This window comes from Balaenoptera borealis (assembly GCF_965194805.1).
Source record: "Balaenoptera borealis genome assembly, chromosome: 7".
Taxonomy (NCBI): domain Eukaryota; kingdom Metazoa; phylum Chordata; class Mammalia; order Artiodactyla; family Balaenopteridae; genus Balaenoptera; species Balaenoptera borealis.
The window spans coordinates 58,414,358-58,438,960 of record NC_138864.1 but is presented as its reverse complement, the minus strand read 5'-3'; the positions used below and the strand labels follow the sequence as shown (position 1 = coordinate 58,438,960).

Sequence of the window (24,603 nt, the reverse complement as noted above, 5' to 3'; positions counted from 1 at the left end):
ATCCTGTTCCATTGATCTATATTTCTGTTTTTGTGCCAGTACCATATTCTCTTGATTACTGTAGCTTTGTAGTATAGTCTGAAGTATGGGAGTCTGATTCCTCCAGCTCCATTTTTTTCCCTCAAGACTGCTTTGGCTATTTGGGGTCTTTTGTGTCTCCATACAAATTTTAAGATTTTTTTGTTCTGGTTCTGTAAAAAATGCCATTGGTAATTTGATAGGGATTGCATTGAATCTGTAGATTGCTTTGGGTAGTATAGTCGTTTTCACAATGTTGATTCTTCCAATCCAAGAACATGGTATATCTCTCCATCTCTTGGTATCATCTTTAATTTCTTTCATCAGTGTCTTATAGTTTTCTTCATACAGGTCTTTTGCCTCCTTAGGTAGGTTTATTCCTAGGTATTTTATTCTTTTTGTTGCAGTGGTAAATGGGAGTGTTTCCTTAATTTCTCTTTCAGATTTTTCATCAAAGAACCAGCTTTTAGTTTTATTGATCTTTGCTATTGTTTTCTTTGTTTCTATTTCATTTATTTCGGCTCTGATCTTTTTGATTTCTTTCCTTCTGTTAACTTTGGGTTTTGTTTGTTCTTCTTTCTCTAGTTCCTTTAGGTGTGAGGTTAGATTGTTTATTTGAGATGTTTTCTGTTTCTTGAGGTAAGATTTTATTGCTGTAGACTTCCCTCTTAGAACTGCTTTTGCTGCATCCCATAGGTTTTGGGTCATCGTGTTTTCATTGTCATTTGTCTCTAGGTATTTTTTTATTTCCTCTTTGATTTCTTCAGTGATCTCTTGGTTATTTAGTAACGTACTGTTTAGCCTCCATGTGTTTGTGTTTTTTATGTTTTTTTCCCTGTAATTGATTTCTAATCTCATAGCGTTGTGGTCAGAAAAGATGCTTGATATGATGTCAATTTCTTAAATTTACTGAGGCTTGATTTGTGACCCAAGATGTGATCTGTCCTGGAGAATGTTCCTTGTGCACTTGAGAAGAAAGTGTAATCTGCTGTTTTTGGATGGAATGTCCTATAAATATCAATTAAATCTATTTGGTCTATTGTGTCATTTAAAGCTTGTGTTTCCTTATTTATTTTCTGTTTGGATGATCTGTCCATTGGTGTAAGTGAGGTGTTAAAGTCCCCCACTATTATTGTGTTACTGTCAATTTCCTCTTTTATAGCTGTTAGCAGTTGCCTTATGTATTGAGGTGCTCCTATGTTGGGTGCATATATCTTCTTCTTGTTATATCTTCTTGTTGGATTGATCCCTTGATCATTATGTAGTGTCCTTCCTTGTCTCTTGTAACATTCTTTATTTTAAAGTCCATTTTATCTGATATGAGTATTGCTACTCCAGCTTTCTTTTGATTTGCATTTGCATGGAATATCTTTTTCCATCCCCTCACTTTCAGTCTGAATGTGTCCCTAGGTCTGAAGTGGGTCTCTTGTAGACAGCATATATATGGGTCTTGTTTTTGTATCCATTCAGCAAGCCTATGTCTTTTGAGTGGAGCATTTAATCCATTCACGTTTAAGGTAATTATCGATATGTATGTTCCTATGACCATTTTTTTAATTGTTTTGGGTTTGTTTTTGTAGTTCCTTTTCTTCTCGTGTTTCCCACTTAGGGAAGTTCCTTTAGCATTTGTTGTAGAGCTGGTTTGGTGGTGCTGAATTCTTTTAGCTTTTGCCTGTCTCTAAAGATTTTGATTTCTCCATCAAATCTGAATGAGATCCTTGCTGGTAGAGTAATCTTGGTTGTAGGTTCTTCCCTTTCATCACTTTAAATATGTCAGGCCAGTCCCTTCTGCCTTATAGAGTTTCCTTTGAGAAATCAGCTGTTAACCTTATGGGAGTTCCCTTGTATGTTATTTGTCCTTTTTCCCTTGCTGCTTTCAGTAATATTTCTTTAATTTTTGCCAATTTGATTACTATGTGTCTCGGCGTGTTTCTCCTTGGGTTTATCCTGTATGGGACTCGCTGCACTTCCTGGACTTGGGTGGCTATTTCCTTTCCCATGTTATGGAAGTTTTCGACTATAATCTCTTCAAATATTTTCTCGGGTCCTTTCTCTCTTCTCCTTCTGGGACCCCTATAATGAGAATGTTATTGCGTTTAATGTTGTCCCAGAGGTCTCTTAGCCTGTCTTCATTTCTTTTCATTCTTTTTTTTTTATTCTGTTCTGCAGCAGTGAATTCCACCATTCTGTCTTCCAGGTCACCTATGTTCTTCTGCCTCAGTTATTCTGCTATTGATTCCTTCCAGTGTATTTTTTATTTCAGTTATTTTATTGTTCATCTCTGCTTGTTTGTTCTTTAATTCTTCTAGGCCTTTGTTAAACATTTCTTGCATCTTCTAGATCTTTGCCTCCATTGTTTTTCTGAGGTTCTGGATCATCTTCACTATCATTTTTCTGAATTCTTTTTCTGGAAGGTTGCTTATCTCCACTTCATTTAGTTGTTTTTCTGGGGTTTTTTCTTGTTCTTTCATCTGGTATATAGCCCTCTGCCTTTTCATCTTGTCTGTCTTTCTGTGGATGTGGTTTTTGTTCCACAGGCTGCAGGATTGTAGTTCTTCTTGCTTCTGCTGTCTGCCCTCTGGTGGATGAGGCTATCTAAGAGGCTTGTGCAAGTTTCCTGATGGGAGGGACTGGTGGTGGGTAGACCTGGCTGTTGCTCTGGTGGGCAGAGCTCAGTAAAACTTTAATCTGCTTGTCTGCTGATAGGTGGGGCTGGGTTCCCTCCCTGTTGGTTGTTTGGCCTGAGGCGACCCACCACTGGATCCCACCCAGGCTCTTTGGTGGGGCTAATGGTGGACTCTGGGAGGGCTCACACCCAGGAGTACTTCCCAGAACTTCTGTTGTCAGTGTCCTTGTCCTAATGGTGAGACACAGCCACCCCCTGCCTCTGCAGGAGACCCTCCAACACTAACAGATAGGTCTGGTTCAGTCTCCTATGGGGTCAGTGCTCCTTCCCCTGAGTCCTGATGCACACACTACTTTGTGTGTGCCCTCCAAGAGTGGAGTCTCTGTTTCCCCCAGTCCTATAGAAGTCCTGCAATCAAATCCCGCTAGCCTTCAAGGTCTGATTCTCTAGGAATTCCTCCTCCCGTTGCCGGACCCCCAGGTTGGGAGGCCTGACGTGGTACTCAGAACCTTCACTCCAGTGGGGGGACTTCTGGGGTATTAGTGTTCTCCCATTTGCGAGTCACCCACCCAGCAGTTATGGGATTTGATTTTATTGTGATTGCGCCCCTCCTACCATCTCATTGCGGCTTCTCCTTTGCCTTTGGATGTGGGCTATCTTTTTGGTGAGTTCCAGTGTCTTCCTGTCAATGATTGTTCAGCAGCTAGTTGTGATTCTGGTGCTCTCGCAAGAGGGAGTGAAAGCACGTCCTTCTACTCCGCCATCTTGAACCAATCTCCTCTGGTTGATCCTGTTTTGAGTGATGTACATATTTTATATGAAATGCCTGAAGGTTTTAAATGACATTTCCTACTAATGTTTTCTCCTAGCTTATAAAGGGGAAATACTAACTTATATTGGAGAATTCCCTATCATTTAGTCGTCAGAACATTAATTGCTCCTAGACTTTAGTTTTCTTTAATAGGTTTGGGCTCCATCAAGTCAGTACTTAATTATTAATAATTCACATAATCAAAAAGTAGTAAATTTTAATCCAAGTAAGATATTGACTTTAAAGTAATTCAGTTTTGCTTCCAAATGGTCCCTTCAGCTTATCAGAAGTACTTTTGAAAATTTCCTTCAGATATAGCCAAAATAAGAAGACAACCGTCCCCACTTCATTACCAAAAACAGGTTGTTATAGCTTCAGATGAAATTACTAATATTATCTTATTGATTTTAAAATACACAGTCACTGCCAGCTGGAACAAAAACATTAGCTGGGGGGAATGCATTGTGGATTGAAGATATTCCTAGGTTTCAATTAAATGACAAGCACAGATGTAATTCAGTGTACCTAGTGAAGGTTCTGTGTTTCATGTGAGTTTTGTTATTAATCTCTGTTCCTTATATTAAAGTATCTGATTTGACCTTACAAAGTAAACATAGAAAATAGCCTGGCATATACCAATCACCCTCTTGTTCGTTATTTCCATTTCTTATTTTGCAGTTAGGAATCAGTGAGTTTTTGAATACACATGGTTTGTTTAGTCTAGAGAGTTAAATTAATATAATGAGAATTTCCATTCTAATTTTTCTTATCTAGCTTATATATACTCATTATTTTTCCTTTAGGAAACAGCAGAAACTAATGATCTTTATATTCTGTTTTACAGTGTTACAGCTGATCTTGAGAAATAGGAATGATCTTAGTTCAGAATATAGAAATCTAAGTAGGCCCTCAATTATTCACTTCTTTATTTATATAATAATAGTGTGCAATATTAATAATGTGCAATAATATAATAATAAGTACAGTGTACTGGGTACCTATTATGTTCTTGTCATAATGGTAGATATTTTATATTCACTATTTCTAAATATTAAAGCAACATTGCAAAGCAGACGTTAATATTCCCATTTTTAAGATGAGGGAATTGTGACTCAGAAATGTTAAGTAACTTATACAAGGTATACAGCTCATGACTGCCTAATAAGTGACAGAGCTAGAATTCAAGTCAAATTCTGTCTGAATCCAGAGCTGCTTCTCTGTTTAATAAGTCACATGATTTTGAATGTTATGTAGTTGCCCTTCATGTAAAAGAGATTCCATGGTCCTCATGAATCAAATATAAATTAATATCTGAAGGCTAAGTGTCCAATTTACAGAATATATCTCTCTTTCATTTAGAAAATATGTGAACATAAAGCCCCTCCTTAAAAAGATTTAGACCATGTAGGATCTCTTTAAAACTGAAAAGGAACCCTTCAAGTCAATGAGAATATAAAGTGGAACTTCTTTTGACTAGAGCTTTGATGCTTTTATTATTTATTTGTTTATTTTATTTATTTTTGGCTGCATCGGGTCTTAGTTGCGGCACACAGGATCTTCATTGAGGCATGCAGGATCTTTCGTTGTGGCGCGCGGGTTCTTTGCAGGCTTCTCTCTAGTTGTGGTGCGCAGATTCCAGGGCATGTGGGCTCTGTAGCTGTGGTGCGTGGGTTCCAGAGTGCGTGGGCTCTGTAGTTTGTGGCACGCAGGCTCTCTAGTTGAGGTGCACGAGCTCAGTAGTTGTGGCACGCGGGCTTAGTTGCCCCACAGAATGTGGGATCTTAGTTCCCTGACCAAGGATTGAACCCGCATCCCCTGCATTCCAGATTCTTTACCACTGGACCACCAGGGAAGTCCCGCTTTGATGTTTTTAGAAGAGTCATTTCACTGTGTCCTGTAGAATAATTGCAACAGGATCCAGGCTGGCCATTAGAGCCAAGGACAGCCTTAAGAGCATAGAAAAAATTGCTAAAATTTCTGAAATTTCATTTCACATATATCCATTTAACCAACACACATAGAGTGCTTATCATTAGGTTGGGCAGTGGCTTAGGCATGTAGATGAATGACAGATATCTATTCTTGACTTTCTGAGGTCTAGTGTGGGGAACAGACATGTAACCAATGTTAAAATATCCAATATTTATGTTATGGTAGAAGTAAGGACAGAGTTAGGTCCTCTTGTTCATGGCAGCTCAGGTCAGGGAAGGCTTTTCTAAGGAGATAAACTTTGGGCAGAGTTCTGAAGGATGAAATGGACCTACTACTTTTTTGCTCTTGAGAAGATGGTGAACCAGCAAGGGCCACTATCTCCCTTCCATGAACTTAGCAAATATGAGATTTTATGGGATGAGTGGGAAATCAATTCAGAAATACGCTGTCTATTAAAGCCATACTTAAAATAAAAGGATTCAAAGAGTAAAAATAAAGGGATAGAAAACCATCTATCATAGTAGTTGAGGAGACCAATCAAGGAATCTGGAAGAAATAGAGAGTTTGAACAGACCAATCACTGGTAGTGAAATTCAATTTGTAATTAAAAGTACTCCAAGCAAACAAAACTCCAGGACTGGACAGCTTCACAGGGGAATTCTACCAAACATATGAAGAAAATCTAATACCTATCCTTCTCAAACTATTCCAAAAATTGAAGAAGATGAAACACTCCAAAACTCATTCTATGAGGCCACCATTACTCTGATACCAAAACCAGACAAAGACACTACTAAACATAACTACAGGAAAATATATTTGATGAATACAGATGCAAAAATCCTCAACAAAATATTAGCAAACTGAATCCAGCAATATATAAAAAGGGTCATATACCATGATCAAGTTGGATTTATTCCAGGGACACAGGGATGGTTTAATATTTGCAAATCAATCAGTGTGATACACCACATTCACCAAAGGAAGCATATAAATCACATGATCATCTCAATAGACACAGAAAAAGCATTTGACAAAATTCAACGTCCATTCATGATAAAAACTCTCATCATAATTGCAATAGAGGGAACATATCTCAACATAATAAAGGCTATTTATGGCAAACCCACAGCTAACATCATACTCAATGGTGAAAAATTGAAAGCATTTCCTCTAAAATCAGGAACAAGACAAGAATGCCCACTCCCACCACTTCTATTTAACATAGTATTGGAAGTCCTAGCCACAGTAATCAGACAAGAAAAAGAAATAAAAGTCATCCACATTGGAAGGGAAGAAGTAAAACAGTCACTATTTGCAGGTTGACATGACACTTTATATAGAAAACCCTAACGTCTCCACAAAAAAATTAGGGACTTCCCTGGTGGCACAGTGGTTAAGAATCCACCTGCCAATGCAGGGTACATGGGTTCGAGCCCTGGTCTGGGAAGATCCCACATGCCGTGGAGCGATAAAGCCCATGTGCCACAACTACTGAGCCTGTGCTCTAGAGCCTGTGAGCCACAACTACTGAGCCTGCATGCCACAAGTACTGAAGACCATGTGCCTAGAGCCCGTGCTCTACAACAGAGAGAAGCCACCGCAATGAGAAGTCCGCGCACCACAACGAAGCGTAGCCCCTGCTTGCTGCACCTAGAGAAAGCCCATGCGCAGCAACGAAGACCCAACACAACCATAAATAAATAAATAAATAAATTTATTTTTAAAAACTATTAGAACTAATAAATGAATTCAGCGAAGTTGCAATATACAGGATTAATGTACAAAAATCTGTTGCTTTTCTCTATGTTAATAATGAGAAAGAGAAAGTAAAAAAACAGTCCCATTTAATACTGTACCAGGAAGAATAAAATACCTAGGAATAACTTAACCAAGGAGGTAAAAGACCTGTACTCTGAAAACTATAAAACATTGATGAAGGAAATTGAAAATGATACAAAGAAATGGAAAGATATCCCATGCCCATGGATTGGAAGAATTAATATTGTTAAAATGGCCATACTACCCAAAGCAATCTACAGATTTAATGCAATTTCTCTCACAATACCTGGGACATTTTTCACAGAACTAGAACAAATAATCCTAAAATTCATATGGAATCACAAAACACCCCAAACTGCCAGAGAAATCTTAAGAATAAAGAAAAAAGCTGGAGGTATCACACTACCAGACTTCAGACTATACTACAAAGCTACAGTAATCAAAACAGCATGGTACTGGCACAAAAACAGACACATAGATCAAAGGAGCAGAATAGTGAGCCCAGACGTAAACACAGGCATCTACTGTGAATTAGTCTACAACAAAGGAGGCAAGAATGTACAACAAAGAAAAGACAGTCTCTTCAGGAAATGGTGCTGGGAAAACTGGACAGCTATATGTAAAACAATGAGGTTAGAACATTTCCTCATACCATATACAAAAATAAACTCAAAATGGATTAAAGACCTAAGACCATAAAACTCCTAGAAAAGAACATAGGTGGAACACCCTTTGACATAAATCATAGCAATATTTTTTTGGTCTGTCTCTTAAGGCAAAAGAAATAAAAGCAAAACTAAACAAATAGGACCTAATTAAACTTACAAACTTTTGCATAGGAAAGGAAACCATCAACAAAAAGAAAAGACAACCTATGGAATAGGAGATAATAGTTGCCAACGATATGATCGACAGAGTTAATATCAAAAACATATAAACAGCTCATATATATAATGGAATATTACTCTGCTGTAAAAAAAGAATGAAAACCTGCCACTTGAAGCAACATGGATGGACCTAGAGAATATTATGCTTAGTGCACTAAGTCAGACAGAGAAAGACAAATACTGTATTATATCATTTATATGTGGAATCTAAAAACTAAAACAAATGAATGTATGTAACAAAAAAGAAACAGACTCACAGATATAGGAAACAAACTAGTGGTTACCAGTGGGGAGAGGGAAGGGGGGAGGAGCAAGATAGGGGTATGGGATTAAGAGATAACAAAGTACTACATATAAAATACATAAGCAACAAGGATATATTATATAGCACAAGGAATTATAGCCATTATCTTGTAATAACTTTTAATGGAGTATAATCTACAAAAAATATTGAAGCACTATGCTATACACATAAAACTAATATAATATTGTAAATCAACTCTACTTCAATTAAAGAAAGAAAAAAGAAAAGCCAGTAGTAGAATGCAACTGATAAACCACACACACACACACACACACAGGACAATATCAGGCAAATAAATGTGCACTAAAAGAAAGTCTGTTATACTAATTAGAAGCAAAATAGACAAACATTTTAATGAACATACAAAAATATTATATTCTCTTAAAATGAAAAGGAGGATAGGAAGGAGGAACCAACATGGCGGAGTAGAAGGATGTGCTCTCACTCCCCTCTTGCGAGAACACCAGAATCACAACTAGCTGCTGGACAATCATCGACAGGAAGACACTGGAACTCACCAAAAAAGATATCCCACATCCAGAGACAAAGGAGAAGCTACAATGAGATGGTAGGAGGGGCGCAATCACAGTAAAATCAAATCCCATAACCAGTGGGTGGGTGACTCACAGACTGGGGAACACTTATACCACAGAAGTCCACCCACTGGAGTGAAGGTTCTGAGCCCCACGTCAGGCTTCCCAACCTGGGGGTCCGGCAATGGGAGGAGGAATTCCTAGAGAATCGGACTTTGAAGCCTAGTGGGAATTGATTGCAGGACTTCAACAGGACTTGGGAAAACAGAGACTCCACTCTTGGAGGGCACACACAAAGTAGTGTGAGCATCGGGACCAAGGGGAAGGAGCAGTGACCCCAGGGGAGACTAAACCAGACCTACCTGCTAGTGTTGGAGGGTCTCCTGCAGGGGGTGGGGGTGGCTCTGTTTCACTGTGGGGACAAGGACACTGGCAGCAGAAGTTCTGGGAAGTACTCCTTCCGGTGAGGCCTCGCAGAGTCTGTTATTTGCCCCACCAAAGAGCCCAGGTAGGCTGCAGTGTTGGGTTGCCTCAGGCCAAACAACCAACAGGGATGGAACCCAGCCCCACCCATCAACAGTCAAGTGGATTAAAGTTTTACTGACCTCTGCCCACCAGAGCAACAGTCACCTCTACCCACCACCAGTCCCTCCCATCAAGCCTCTTAGATAGCCTCATCCACCAGATGGCAGACAGCAGAAGCAAGAAGAACTACAAGCTTGCAGCCTGTGGAACAAAAACAACATTCAAAGAATGATAGACAAGATGAAAAGGCAGAGGGCTACGTACCAGATGAAGGAACAAGATAAAACCCTAGAAAAACAACTAAATGAAGTGGAGATAGGCAACCTTCCAGAAAAAGAATTCAGAAAAATGATAGTGAAGATGATCCAGGACCTCGGAATAAGAATGGAGCCAAAGATCAAGAAGATGCAAGAAATGTTTAACAGAGACCTAGAAGAGTTAAAGAAGAAACAAACAGAGATGAACAATACAATAACTGAAATGAAAACTACACTAGAAGGAATCAATAGCAGAATAACTGAGGCAGAAGAATGGATAAGTGAGCTGGAAGACAGAATGGTGGAATTCACTGCTGCGGAACAGACTAAAGAAAAAAGAATGAAAAGAAATGAAGACAGCCTAAGAGACCTCTGGGACAACATTAAATGCAACAACATTCGTATTATAGGGGTCCCAGAAAGAGAAGAGAGAGAGAAAGGACCCGAGAAAATATTTGAAGAGATTATAGTCGAAAACTTCCATAACATGGGAAAGGAAATAGCCACCCAAGTCCAGGAAGCGCAGCGAGTCCCATACAGGATAAAACCAAGGAGAAACACGCCGAGACACATAGTAACCAAAATGGCAAAAATTAAAGACAAAGAAAAATTATTGAAAGCAGCAAGGGAAAAAGGACAAATAACATACAAGGGAACTCCCATAAGGTTAACAGCTGATTTCTCAGCAGAAACTCTACAAGCCAGAAGGGAGTGGCATGATAGACTTAAAGTGATGAAAAGGAAGAACCTACAACCACGATTACTCTACCTGGCAAGGATCTCATTCAGATTCGATGGAGAAATCAAAAGCTTTACAGACAAGCAAAAGCTAAGAGAATTCAGCACCACCAAACCAGCTCTACAACAAATGCTAAAGGAACTTCCCTAACTGGGAAACACAAGAGAAGAAAAGGACCTACAAAAACAAACCCAAAACAATTAAGAAAATGGTCATAGGAACATACATATCGATAATTACCTTAAACGTGAATGGATTAAATGCTCCAACCAAAAGACACAGGCTTGCTGAATGGATACAAAAACAAGACCCATATATATGCTGTCTATAAGAGACCCACTTCAGACCTAGGGACACATTCAGACTGAAAGTGAGGGGATGGAAAAAGATATTCCATGCAAATGCAAATCAAAAGAAAGCTGGAGTAGCAATACTCATATCAGATAAAATGGACTTTAAAATAAAGAATGTTACAAGAGACAAGGAAGGACACTACATAATGATCAAGGGATCAATCCAAGAAGAAGATATATGCACCCAACATAGGAGCACCTCAATACATAAGGCAACTGCTAACAGCTATAAAAGAGGAAATTGACAGTAACACAATAATAGTGGGGGACTTTAACACCTCACTTACACCAATGGACAGATCTTCCAAAATGAAAATAAATAAGGAAACAGAAGCTTTAAATGACACAATAGACCAGATAGATTTAATTGATATTTATAGGACATTCCATCCAAAAACAGCAGATTACACTTTCTTCTCAAGTGCACAAAGAACATTCTCCAGGATAGATCACATCTTGGGTCACAAATCAAGCCTCAATAAATTTAAGAAAATTGACATCATATCAAGCATCTTTTCTGACCACAATGCTATGAGATTAGAAATCAATTACAGGGAAAAAGACGTAAAAAACACAAACACATGGAGGCTAAACAGTACGTTACTAAATAACCAAGAGATCACTGAAGAAATCAAAGAGGAAATAAAAAAATACCTAGAGACAAGTGACAATGAAAACACGATAATCCAAAACCTATGGGATGCAGCAAAAGCAGTTCTAAGAGGGAAGTTTATAGCTATACAAGCCTACCTCAAGAAACAAAAAAAATCTCAAGTAAACAATCTAAACTTACACCTAAAGGAACTAGAGAAAGAAGAACAAAAAAACCCAAAGTTAGTAGAAGGAAAGAAATCAAAAAGATTAGAGCCGAAATAAATGAAACAGAAACAAAGAAAACAATAGCAAAGATCAATAAAACTAAAAGCTGGTTCTTTGAGAAGATAAACAAAATTGATAAACCATTAGCCAGACTCATCAAGAAAAAAAGGGAGAGGACTCAAATCAATAGAATTAGAAATGAAAAAGGAGAAGTTACAACAGACACCACAGAAATACAAAGCATCTTAAGAGACTACTACAAGCAACTCTGTGCCAATAAAATGGATAACCTGGAAGAAATGGACAAATTCTTAGAAAGGTATAACCTTCCAGGACTGAACCAGGAAGAAACAGAAAATATGAACAGACCAATCACAAGTAGTGATATTGAAACTGTGATTAAAAATCTTCCAGCAAACAGAAGTCCAGGACCAGATGGCTTCACAGGTGAATTCTATCAAACATTTAGAGAAGAGCTAACACCCATCCTTCTCAAACTCTTCCAAAAAATTGTAGAGGAAGGAACACTCCCAAACTCATTCTATGAGGCCACCATCACCCTGATGCCAAAACCAGACAAAGATACTACAAAAAAAGAAAATTACAGACCAATATCACTGATGAATATAGATGCAAAAATCCTCAACAAAATACTAGCAAACAGAATCCAACAACCCATTAAAAGGATCCTACGCCACGATCAAACGGGATTTATCCCAGGGTTCAAGGATTCTTCAATATAAGGATTCTTCAATATACGCAAATCAATCAATGTGAAACACCATATTAACAAATTGAAGAATAAAAACCATATGATCATCTCAATAGATGCAGAAAAATCTTTTGACAAAATTCAGCACCCATTTATGATAAAAACTCTCCAGAAAGTGGGCATAGAGGGAACCTACCTCAACATAATAAAGGCCATATATGACAAACCCACAGCAAACATCATTCTCAATGGTGAAAAACTGAAAGCATTTCCTCTAAGATCAGGAACGAGACAAGGATGTCCACTGTCACCACTATTATTCAACATAGTTTTGGAAGTCCTAGCCACGGCAATCAGAGAAGAAAAAGAGATAAAAGGAATACAAATTGGAAAAGAAGTAAAACTGTCACTGTTTGCAGATGACATGATACTATACATAGAGAATCCTAAAAATGTCACCAGAAAACTACTAGAGCTAATCAATGAATTTGGTAAAGTTGCAGGATACAAAATTAATGCACAGAAATCTCTTGCATTCCTATACACTAATGATGAAAAACCTGAAAGAGAAATTATGGAAACACTCCCATTTATCATCGCAACAAAAAGAATAAAATACCTAGGAATAAACCTACCTAGGGAGACAAAAGACCTGTATGCAGAAAACTATAAGACACTGATGAAAGAAATTAAAGATGATACCAAGAGATGGAGAGATATACCATGTTCTTGGATTGGAAGAATCAACATTGTGAAAACGACTATACTACCCAAAGCAATCTACAGATTCAATGCAATCCCTATCAAATTACCAATGGCATTTTTTACGGAACTGGAACAAATCATCTTAAAATTTGTATGGAGACACAAAAGACCCCGAATAGCCAAAGCAGTCTTGAGGGAAAAAAACGGAGCTGGAGGAATCAGACTCCCTGACTTCAGACTATACTACAAAGCTACAGTAATCAAGAGAATATGGTACTGGCACAAAAACAGAAATATAGATCAATGGAACAAGATAGAAAGCCCAGAGATAAACCCACACACCTATGGTCAACTATTCTATGACAAAGGAGGCAAAGATATACAATGGAGAAAAGACAGTCTCTTCAATAGGTGGTGCTGGGAAAACTGGACAGCTACATGTAAAAGAATGAAATTAGAACACTCCCTAACACCATACACAAAAATAAACTCAAAATGGATTCGAGACCTAAATGTAAGACCAGACACTATAAAACTCTTAGAAGAAAACATAGGAAGAACACTCTTTGACATAAATCTCAGCACGATCTTTTTAGATTCACCTCCTAGAGTAATGGAAATAAAAACAAAAATAAAAAAATGGGACCTAATGAAACTTCAAAGCTTTTGCACAGCAAAGGAAACCACAAACAAGACGAAAAGACAACCCTCAGAATGGGAGAAAATATTTGCAAACGAATCAACGGACAAAGGATTAATCTCCAAATATATAAGCAGCTCATGCAGCTCAATATTAAAAAAACAAACAAGCCAATCCAAAAATGGGCAGAAGACCTAAATAGACATTTCTCCAAAGAAGACATACAGATGGCCAAGAAGCACATGAAAAGCTGCTCAGCATCACTAATTATTAGAGAAATGCAAATCAAAACTAAAATGAGGTATGACCTCACACCAGTTAGAATGGGCATCATCAGATAACCTACAAACAACAAATGCTGGAGAGGGTGCGGAGAAAAGGATACCCTCTTGCACTGTTGGGGGAATGTAAATTGATACAGCCACTATGGATAACAGTATGGCGGTTCCTTAAAAAACTAAAAATAGAATTACCATATGACCCAGCAATCCCACTACTTGGCGTATACCCAGAGAAAACCATAATTCAAAAAGACACATGCACCCCAGTGTTCATTGCAGCACTATTTACAATAGCCAGGACATGGAAGCAACCTAAATGCCCAACGACAGATGAATGGATAAAGAAGACGTGGTACATATATACAATGGAATATTACTCAGCCAAAAAAAGGAACGAAATTGTGTCATTTGTTGAGATGTGGACGGATCTAGAGACTGTCATACAGAGTGCATAAGTCAGAAAGAGAAAAAGAAATATCGTATATTAACGCATGTATGTGGAACCTAGAAAAGTGGTATAGATGAACCGGTTTGCAGGGCAGAAGTTGAGATGCAGATGTAGAGAACACACGTATGGACACAAAGGGGGGAAAACCGCGGTGGGGTGGGGATGGTGGTGTGCTGAATTGGGCGATTGGGATTGACATGTATACACTGATGTGTATAAAATTGATGCCTAATAAGAACCTGCAGTATAAACAAACAAACAAACAAAACAACTAATACTAAACTTTCATTGGGTTATTTGTATGGAAATATGTTAATATAAATGTTTCAGACATTACATGAAATTTCTAAAAATCTTATATGTTCTGGTATAATAGATTATAATTCTAGTTATTACTTTAAAGTGTATATCTCAGAAATAACTAAATTTCCTTGTCAATTGCATTATTATGAACTTTCATCAAATCTTTAACCATGGTCATTTAAAAAAAATATATATGAAAAGGAGTTTCCTAGATGGGAAAGAGTGGAAAAGCATTATGGATTACAAGAAGAGCATGTGCTAAGGCATGGAAGAATGAAGGATTTGTGTGGGTAATACCAAGAAATTGTATGTTCGTGAATTTTGAAAAAGAAAGTAAAGGATTAAGTTACTAAGTCATGTTGTGGTCAGAACATGAATGGCCTTGGAGGCCATGGTTCTTTGTTCTTGGCACTAATTTAAAGGTCCTTAAATAGGAAAGATTTCATAACCATTGGATGTCTGATGAACTTAGTGATATAGCCAATTGCAAATGTTTGTACTTTAATTATATGCCATTGCTATAAACAGTTTTGATCAGTCAAAAAATAAGTACAGTATATTTTGGCTGCTTGCTATTTCTAAAATTTGGTAGTTGGCACCCAACTAGATCGAATTATGAAGTCAGAATTTAGTTGCAACATTAAAAGAAAATGTTGCTATTTTCGGAAGCAAGCATCCCAACATTCTCTTGATTTAACTTGGTGATAGGTAATAGTTTGGTATGGTAAATACCACTTGATCTTTGTGGCAAGAAATGGTGTTTCTGGGTTTATTTTCTGATGTCTGCTATACTTTTATTAGCATGTGGAAATTAGTCTTATTACAGCTCTGAAATGTAGTATCCATCCAGATGCTAACTATGACTATTAATTTTAGGTGATCAGAATCCCATTTATTTCCAAGATGATAAATATTAAAGGTACAGCTACATAATAATGAAACACACTTTGTAGTATAATATAAAATTAAAAATTTGAGGCATACCAAATAGCAAAGATTAGAATGCTAATTTTACTTAATTGGAATTCTCCCAGAATTTTTATTTTCATAGCCGTATAGCCAAAAATAGTGTTTTTGTCTTGAAACTAAGATTTCTACTAAGAGTTTGTGGTCTTATAAATACCTTGTACATACAGAGTTTGGTAAACATAGCATAGGTTAGCCAAGGTTATACAATTTGAAATACAAACCAGTATTTCAAAGTAGATGCTGTTAAAAAGAGAAAATGGTCTTTTCATACCTTGAATATTAAATGGTCCTCTTCAGTCTATTAGCAAGTTTAATTATTTTCATTTTGAAAAAGTATTCTGTAATAATAATGTTTAATTTGAAATTGGACCCCAAATAGATAATTTATATATACCTTTAGCCATCTAATCATTGCTTTGGAAAGGATGGTCTTATCTACTGGTTCTCAAACTTTACTGTTCCTCAGAATCACTGAGAGGGCTTGTAAAATTCAGATTCCCACCAGAGTTTTTCATTTAGTAGTTCTGGCCCAATAAGTTGCATTTCTAACAAGTTCCCTGATGATCCTGATGCTCTTAATCTGCTAAAAATAGAATAAATCATGGATCAGCACATCCAATTTGAAGGGAAGAGTTAGAGAAGAAATGAGTTTCAACCAAAGCGAGGCCAACAATTCTAGAGGTTTGTTGAAGTTGTTGTTTTGTTTTCTTATGGAACAGTCTCCTGGAATTTCACTGCTGATGTGTTTTCGCAGACCCTTTGGGTCCAGGCAAGATTCCCTTAACTGAAGATCATTTGGTAACCAATCAGGTTGTTATAGTACAGAGGAATCACTCGTAAATTTAGTGTCCACTATTTAATAAGAGAGAGAAAATTCAGAAAAATAAGCTACTTAGTTCAGAGTAAAAATTAGTACATTATACTTTCCCTCTCCTTCCTGTTCCTCGGGGGTCTAGGAATCAAGTCAGTTGCCTGCAGGCAAGTGTGTATAACTTTACTGATGTGACAGTACTTTGAGAAATGTGAGGATGGGAGAAACAGCAACATGAGTGAGAAAGAGTGAGCGGGGGACTTACAGCTCTTGGTGAGTAATTTGTAGCTTTCTTGTAAAGCACAATTCAGTACTTGAGGCAAACAAGTTTTAAATCTTACTGCACCTGGATTCTAGAACCATAAGATTTTGTACTGCATGAGAAGTCTGTGCTTGATTACAGATGAACAGAGGATGTATTATTGTGGTAGAATAAATTAGTTATACTACCTCCTTTGCTTTTTTCCAGTGGAGTCTTCAGTCATGTTATTTGTGGAAATATTTTGATGGCATGTAGATTTTTTAAATCTATAATTTAAATTTTTAATTAAAATTGAATTTAAATATTTAATTTTTTTTGTTTTGCCTATATACCCATAAAAAGAATTGGAATTATCATAATTATTCTTGAATGACATTTTGCATTAGGATTCGATGCCTATTCCCATTTTTTATTAAATTGGGAACCTGGTTTTTTGCCCTATTCTTTTTCACTTATTACTTAAATAAATGTAAAATATAATTAGATCAATTTCCAAAATGTTTATTAAATTGAATTAAAATTTATTATATTACAATTTCAAAAACTGCCCAGCTATTCTAGGCTGACATTTGTATTAGCTTCCTACTGTTCTTATAATATAAAATTTATTATCTTTTTTCCTAGTCAGTAAAATTGGTTTTATAAATACCTAGAAAGAAACTTAGTCACATTTCTTTACCAACATTGTTGAGATGATATGAGAAGCATTACCTCAACTTTCTTAATATTTAAATTATTGGATAATAGACGTAATCAATATACTTGGTGGTAGGTTTTAATAATGCTATCTTTTCCTCCCAGAAACAAGTGGTATCTATTTTATTGTAAGCGTCCAATGTCTTTTCACTCCAAGTTTTCATTATCAAGAGTTGAAAGACAAGACTGCTAATGGCAAAAAATGCTGAAAGAATGCAGGGATGAAATATGAATAAACCTCAAATTAAATAACTTGGTCAAAATGAAGAAGACCCATTATTTATACTGTGCTACGTGGATTGCCTTCTCCTGCTACCTCTGAGAATGGAGAATTACTAACTCTTTTGAGTTTTATTTTATTTTTTACTATTATAAAAGCTTTGAGACTATTTTTTGTAAATTGAGGGCATAATTTAAATGTAAAACGACAAGAGATGTATATTACGTCAATGCAGATGGTCCCCAGTGTCAATGGTTCTGTTACTGAACCGAGTTCGTCCTGCCCGACACACAGCAAGCCAGAACGCTGAAACACTGGAGATGTGCAGCAAAGAGACGGCTTATTCGAAAGGCAGCCCAGCGAGGAGACAGGAAAACAAATCTCAAAGGCCAAGGGCTAGGGATGTCGATGGGATAAAGAATAAAGAAGCAGGGTCGTCTGAGGCATGGGAGGCATGGGGAGCTTCGGGAGCGTGGGGAGCATGGGAAAGGTGATTGGAAAAAGGTGCGGTAATTGTCTTTAGGTGCTGGTATAACAAAGCTACAGGCCTCTGCAAGTTCAAAAAGTCACCTCACGGGCCCTCGGCATGCCCATTTGAAGAGTCCGTGGTCTTACCCAGTCTTAACCACCTCAGCTCAAACCACATGCAGCTGACTCCAAGTTCCTGGAAAACTACTCAGGCAAACATCTTATTGTGTAGACCACGTGCTCTTGGAGGACATGCAAATCTTAAAACACCTTGATCAGTCCAGGCAGGTGAAATGGATTTGGCTAATCATTACACAGAGTTTCAGTTCCATTTACGATTTTTCAGCTTTACTATGGTGCGAAAACAATATGCATTCAGGAGAAACCACAGTTGAAATTTCAATATTCTATGAAGATGCTGGGCAGCAGTAGTGAGCCACAGCTCCTAGTCTGCCACAGTGATCACCGGGTAGATAACTGATACACTTAAAGCCATTCTGTCTTTCACTTTCAGCACAGTATTCAATTACATGAGATAGTCAATACTTTATTATGAAATATGCTTTGTGTTAGATGCTTTAGTCCTCCTGTAGGCTTCTGTAAGTGTTCTGAGCATGTTTTACGGTAGGCTAGGATTAGCTATGATGTTTGGTAGGTTAGGTATATTAAATGCATTTTGACTTAATGATGTTTTTCATTTAGAGGTTTATCGGGAAGCAACCCCATCTTAAGTCAAGGAAGATCTGTACTAGGATTTTTGCTGTCCCTCTTATGTTTATCACTAGTTTTACATATTCTGTTTAAAACCACTCTGAGACAATTAAGAGTGATTCTATTTTTCATAAGTAGATAATATTAAAATTTATTCTCAATATCTCAGATAATTATTTGCATTGTAAGGGACAAGATGGTGGACTGGAGAACATGAATGCTAGACCTGCTTGGCTAGAGTACCTGTTAGAAACTAAGCAAGTCTCTTCAGTCATAACTCCATTAATGAGTGCCTTTGCATCTTTCATAACCCTCTAAAAAGTCTCTTTACTTTCTTCATGTGTAAAATAGGGAGATCATTTGTACTAGATGAGTGGATTTCAGTTATTTTGTTCCTTCCTTACCTTTCTCAGCTTTACTGAGATATAGTTGACATACAGCACTGTATGTTTAAGGTGTAGAGCATAATGATTTGACTTACATACATCATCAATGACTACCACAATAAGTTTAGTGAGCATTCATGTAATAGATCATCTAATATAGGTACAAGATAAATTGAAAAGAAAAAAAATTTTTTCTTGTGATGAGAACTCTTGGGATATACTCTGTTAACAACTTTCATATAACATAGCAGTGTTAATTATATTAATCATATATTAATTATGTATTATATAATAATAATATAACTATTATGTTGTACATTACATTCCTAGTACTTATTTATCTTATAACTGGAACTTTATACTTTTTAACCACCTTCATCCAATTCCCATCCCCCTACCCCTCACCTCTGGTTATCACAAATCTGATCTCTTTTTTTCTTTATGAGTTTATTTGTCTTGGAAGTATGATTGACCTACAACACTGTTAGTTCCTGGTGCACAACATAATGATTGGATATTTCTATGCATTACGAAATGATAGCGATGATAAGTCTAGTTACCATCTGTCACCATACCCCATATTTTTTTCTTAATTTTATTCTTAATATAAGAATTCATTATTCAGAACAAATCTTACATACCCAAATCTAAACAGATGAAAATGAGGCTGCCTCGGTTCAGGGAAGAACGTCTTCTGGAGAACACCGAGTCAACTCCCAGGTACCTTGGCATCCTAGGGGACAGAGAGTTTGGACATCATTATAGACAATCTCTAAATTTCCTCCCAGGTCTAAAATGCTGTGGTTGCTTACATAATCTCCGAGATAAATTGCCAGATCCACAGTATTTCCATCCCTGGAATTTTATACACCAGTTTCTTAATTGAGTGAAAGTTTACTTGCAAAAGCAGATGGAATTAAACAGTTTTTCCCATTGACAGGAACATAAGATTTTCATGTTTAGCTTAAGTCAAATGTAATTTGGAATAACTTTTTAATAAAAATTCTTATAATTTATCTGTTCAAATATAATTGCACACTAAGTAGGAGTTAATCTATGAAAGTAGGAAAATTCAGTGCCATTTTCTTCAGCTGTGAGTTATCTGCCTAATGACTTAACATGCTTCCTCCTTTTCACCAAAAGTCTGTCTCCGTGTTCTCTTTCTTCTGCCCCACACTCTGCTTGACCAAGATCCCTCCTTCACCTGATCATCCTGGGAACCTTGAAATGCTCTGCTGCTTCCCCTTCCTTCTCTGTTGCTACTAATGCTTTAGGAGTTTTATTTTTTTCTTGCTGATCTAGTTTAGAAAAAGGAGAAGAGCTCCCATGACCAGTGGATTTTTCATTTTGGGGTTTGCTCTTGGGAGTGGCTAGATGCTAGCAACCCAATTTGTGATGCAGAATTTATTTCTCAGATAGAAATGATGTAAACTGTACACCAGAGACCATAGAATTTTTAGTACTAAATACTATAGCTCATTTACAGGTGAATTCCACAATGTGTGTTGGTCTGGGAATCTATCAACTATTACAAATGCTATTTCTATAGAAAAGTGAGGTCTGTGTTTCAGGCAATCAATGTAGAAATGAATGCAGAACATTCATAGTTGGGGATTGACCATATTTATTTATTGATCCACAGGTACATATAATCTGTTATTCTGCACCAATCCATAAGAAAGTACCAACATTTTCTTTTACTTTTGCAGGTGAATTGAATTTAGCCTGAGAGGCTGAAATGGAACGTTTTTAGGTCTAAGCTGTGTGCATATATATATTTTAGATATAATAGAAACTGAATGCAATAAAATTGATAGGTGGTACTAAGATTACATTAAGATGTGTGAAACAGGACAATTGCCTTACAAAAATAGCAAGTAAAAAATCAAGCTAGTCCTTCATAAACATTTTATTCTGGGGTGTGCTTGTTTTCTGAAACTACCTCTACTAAATCTCCTGTCAGTCTTAAAACTAGAAGGCAGAAAAGCTTCTAGTGCTACAGCCAACTGCAGTGTAGCCAGAGAAACAGGCAACAAAAATAGAACACCAGGATTGCTGAGCGTGGGTGAGGCAGAAACCACATTATGAGCAAAAGCTTCCAGTATTATTTTAGAACCAATACAGAGCTCTGCACTTCTCTCCTCTCTTCCAAAAACACATACTACAAAAATAAAATGAAATGAAATGTATGTGCATTTGCCCTCTTAGAACTATGATTCTTAATTTTTTTTTTCCCCTTCCTTTCTTTGGAAGCGAATCGCCAGTATGGAAACAGTGTGTAAAGCAAGCTTGGAGGGAGGAAAGAGTTAATTGCTTTTAAGGCCCTGCAATAGAGAATTATGGTTTGAAAGATAGAGGCTGGACAGCTGGGTTTGCTGGGGTATTTTTAAATGCATTAATGCAGGCTCCAATCACTCGGCCATGCTTGACCTATTTTTGGCTCAGGCCGACCATTGTTCTATTTCTGTGCCTGTGGGCCATGCTGTTGTTGATTCATATGCAAATGCATTATCACTAGCTTTAGCCAACTTGAGCTGAGAGAGACCAGAGAGGGGGAAGAGGCACACACAAACAGATAGGAGAAGGGCACCGGCTGAAGCCACTTGAAGGACTGACTGACGGTTCTTAACAACGAAACTCTAGCAGCGTGAGGAACTAAAAGCCAGGTTTAATTGGTTTCTTTTTCTCGTGGGTAGAGTTAATATTTTTCTACTTATTTTGACAAAGCAATAACCCCGAAGCACATTCCTAGTTCCCACCTGCTTTTAGTTTCCGGTGTAGCCTAAACTCCAGAGAGCCTTAGCATCCACTCGGTCCTTTCTGCTTTGTACACAGGTTGGTAACGTGGGAAAAGTGCCCAGGTCTTTTGAAAAGTGTGTGTTAACAGAGAGGAAACCATTGTTGAAGCTGATCCTCTGCTTCTTTTCCTCGGGGTGGAGGGAGGACCAGCCAGGGTAACTCCTGGGGCCCGTATACTGAGCAGCGATGAATCTTTCAGTAGCTGAAGTAAGAGTGATTGGAATATGCTGCAGACAATTTACGAGACTGACTCGTGTTTTTCTTCAGATGGGGTGGCTGGACGAGAGCAGCTCTTGGCTCAGCAGAGAATGCACAGTATGATCAGCTCAGGTAAGACCCTTTTTTCATAACTGAGACCTTTTACGTGTGAGAAGGGGCTGACTTGGGAAATGAAGCTCCGGAAAGCACCTCTGTTAAGGGTTTGCTGCTTTTTGGTGTTGATGTTGCTATTTTCTTGGCGTCTGGAGGGTTTTAGATCCCTTCCATTACTGTTTCTGTGAATATTCAGTCTGCTCAGGGACAGGCTGCTTCTGAATGAAATCTCTCAGCTTCTGATGAAGGATGGGACTGAGATAAGTAAAATGTGCTTGGGGGTGTTTTGCCTGACTATGCCACTAGAAAAAGGAGATCTGTACTGATTGTAAGCGTATTCTAATGGGACTTTAAAATAATCAGGTAAGTTCATATCGGGGCTGCAGCTTACATTGCAGTCTCCTCTAGCCGGATGATTTTATATTTACAGTGTGCCTACAGAAGCACTTCTATTTATAGACCTACCTTCTGAAATGTGTTTGCTACAGGAGTTGTGAAGGTAGTTTTAATGTGGCTTTTTCTCCTAAGCCCAAAATGAAACTGCTTAAGGATGAAATGAAATTATTATTAGCAGATGGTTATTTTAAGTTTCTTCAAAACATTTGGGGAGTCTAGCATTGTCAGGCAGATGCGACGGCATAACACACATATAAAGGTGTTATATGCAGGTGCAACGTTTTAAAGAATAACTAACAGATTCCGATTTTTAGTTTCCCCGTGTATGTGCTTGTGCCTTCAAGGAGCTGTGCGGATGGAAGATGAAGCTTGGCAACTTTATCAATTTCTGTTTGTTAAAAGAGCAGACTCTCCAGGCGATGGCACATACTTGTAATTGTTGCTTTTCATATATATTCCCTACAGCTAGTTCCTAAAGCTTGGGGGACTTTTTGTTTTGGTTCTCTTCTGAGTGCTTCCATCTAAATTGGCTTAAAGTTCTCCCTCACATCTTCTGTGTTCCTATGTGCACTTAATCGTAATTATAGATCACCACCTAGATTTCCATGATAAGAATGCGGCATAAAGCAGCATTTACTTGTTAGCGCTAGAATGGAAAGAAATATTCCACAGGTTGGCATAATGTCTGTTTTAGTATTGAACACCTTCTCATCTCTGGATCTATGTTTGAAGCAAGTTTTCTTAAACCTTGGTTACTTAGGACGATTTTAAGGTCCTTCTGTTGACCCCAATTTTTCAATGAATCAGAATAAAATATCAATTTTGTGTAATTTGGTGTGTTTACAGTTAAGTAACAGGACTTACATTAATTAGTAGTGCCTGCTTATCGAAAGCAAACGTACCAGAATTTCATTATGGTTTATTATATCTTTGTGGCTGTAAAGTTGACAAAAACTTGCGGAGGGGTCAGCCGGCATGTCTCTGATGGTACTGGTCACTTAGCATTTTATTTTTTAAATATCCACCAACTCTATGAAAATTACTATTTTAGATGTGTTTTCAGCACTACACTTTTTCCTTTTAGTCCTTACCTCTGTGTTACAAGTTTACTATTGCTTTCACGTGGTAGAAACAAAGCTGTGCCTTTCAAGCAGATACTGTCTGCTGGCATTGAACCTTGCTACAGGTGTTTGCAAGCTTCACTGTTTCTCAGCGTCTTTGATAATCATACATAAATTTACTCCAATTTCAGTTGAGATTGTCATTTTCCTGACATTTAATGATTTTTATACAAAGCAACAGTATTTTCAAGCAGGGAAGCGCTTGAGACTGTCTGTGCTATTGTCAGTTTTACAGGAAGCAACATTTAAGCACCAGCTGTTAAACGAAAAGTGATGTCAATTGACATCAACTCCCAAACCTGTCTGATAATAAATAAGGAAACTCCAAGTTCTATTTATTTTTAAATTTTGAAACATAAAAACATTTGCATTCTTCCCACCATGTCCTGTAACATTTGATTTTGTTCAATATATTATTATATGCCCTTAAATTTAATTCCCCTAGTTTTTATTGTATACTTCTGAGACAGTGGCTCTCAAAGGTGGCCTCACCAGGAGTATTTTACAAAATACCGATGTCTGGGTCCACCCCTAGAGTTTCTGATTTAAATGGTATTAGAAACATCCTGGACATTGGGATTTTAAAAATCCTGAGCAATTCTAATATGCAGCAAACTTTGGGTATCACTGATACAGGGGAGGGGGAGGAGATGGTGACGCTGGTGACCCGTATCAATAAGGTTTGCCCTTTACGTTAATTGCTAAATTAAGGGTGTGTTTGTCCACATTTAGCTACAAATCTTGTTCAACTCGCTTTTGGACCAGTGGCAGGGATGT

At 37.5% G+C, this 24,603-nt stretch overlaps 2 protein-coding genes across 11 annotated transcripts in view; one reads left to right on the top strand and one right to left on the bottom strand.

Moving 5' to 3' along the window:
- The window catches only part of HDAC9 (histone deacetylase 9), a 999,956-nt gene that overhangs the window by 412,005 nt on the left and 563,348 nt on the right, over positions 1-24,603 (top strand). For all 10 annotated transcript variants that reach the window (XM_082398347.1, XM_082398346.1, XM_082398355.1 and 7 more), the window contains one exon: positions 22,265-22,327. In XM_082398347.1, the coding sequence (XP_082254473.1) occupies positions 22,265-22,327 (63 nt within the window). The remainder of the gene's footprint in view (positions 1-22,264; positions 22,328-24,603) is intronic.
- The window catches only part of PRPS1L1 (phosphoribosyl pyrophosphate synthetase 1 like 1), a 753,632-nt gene that overhangs the window by 473,300 nt on the left and 255,729 nt on the right, over positions 1-24,603 (bottom strand).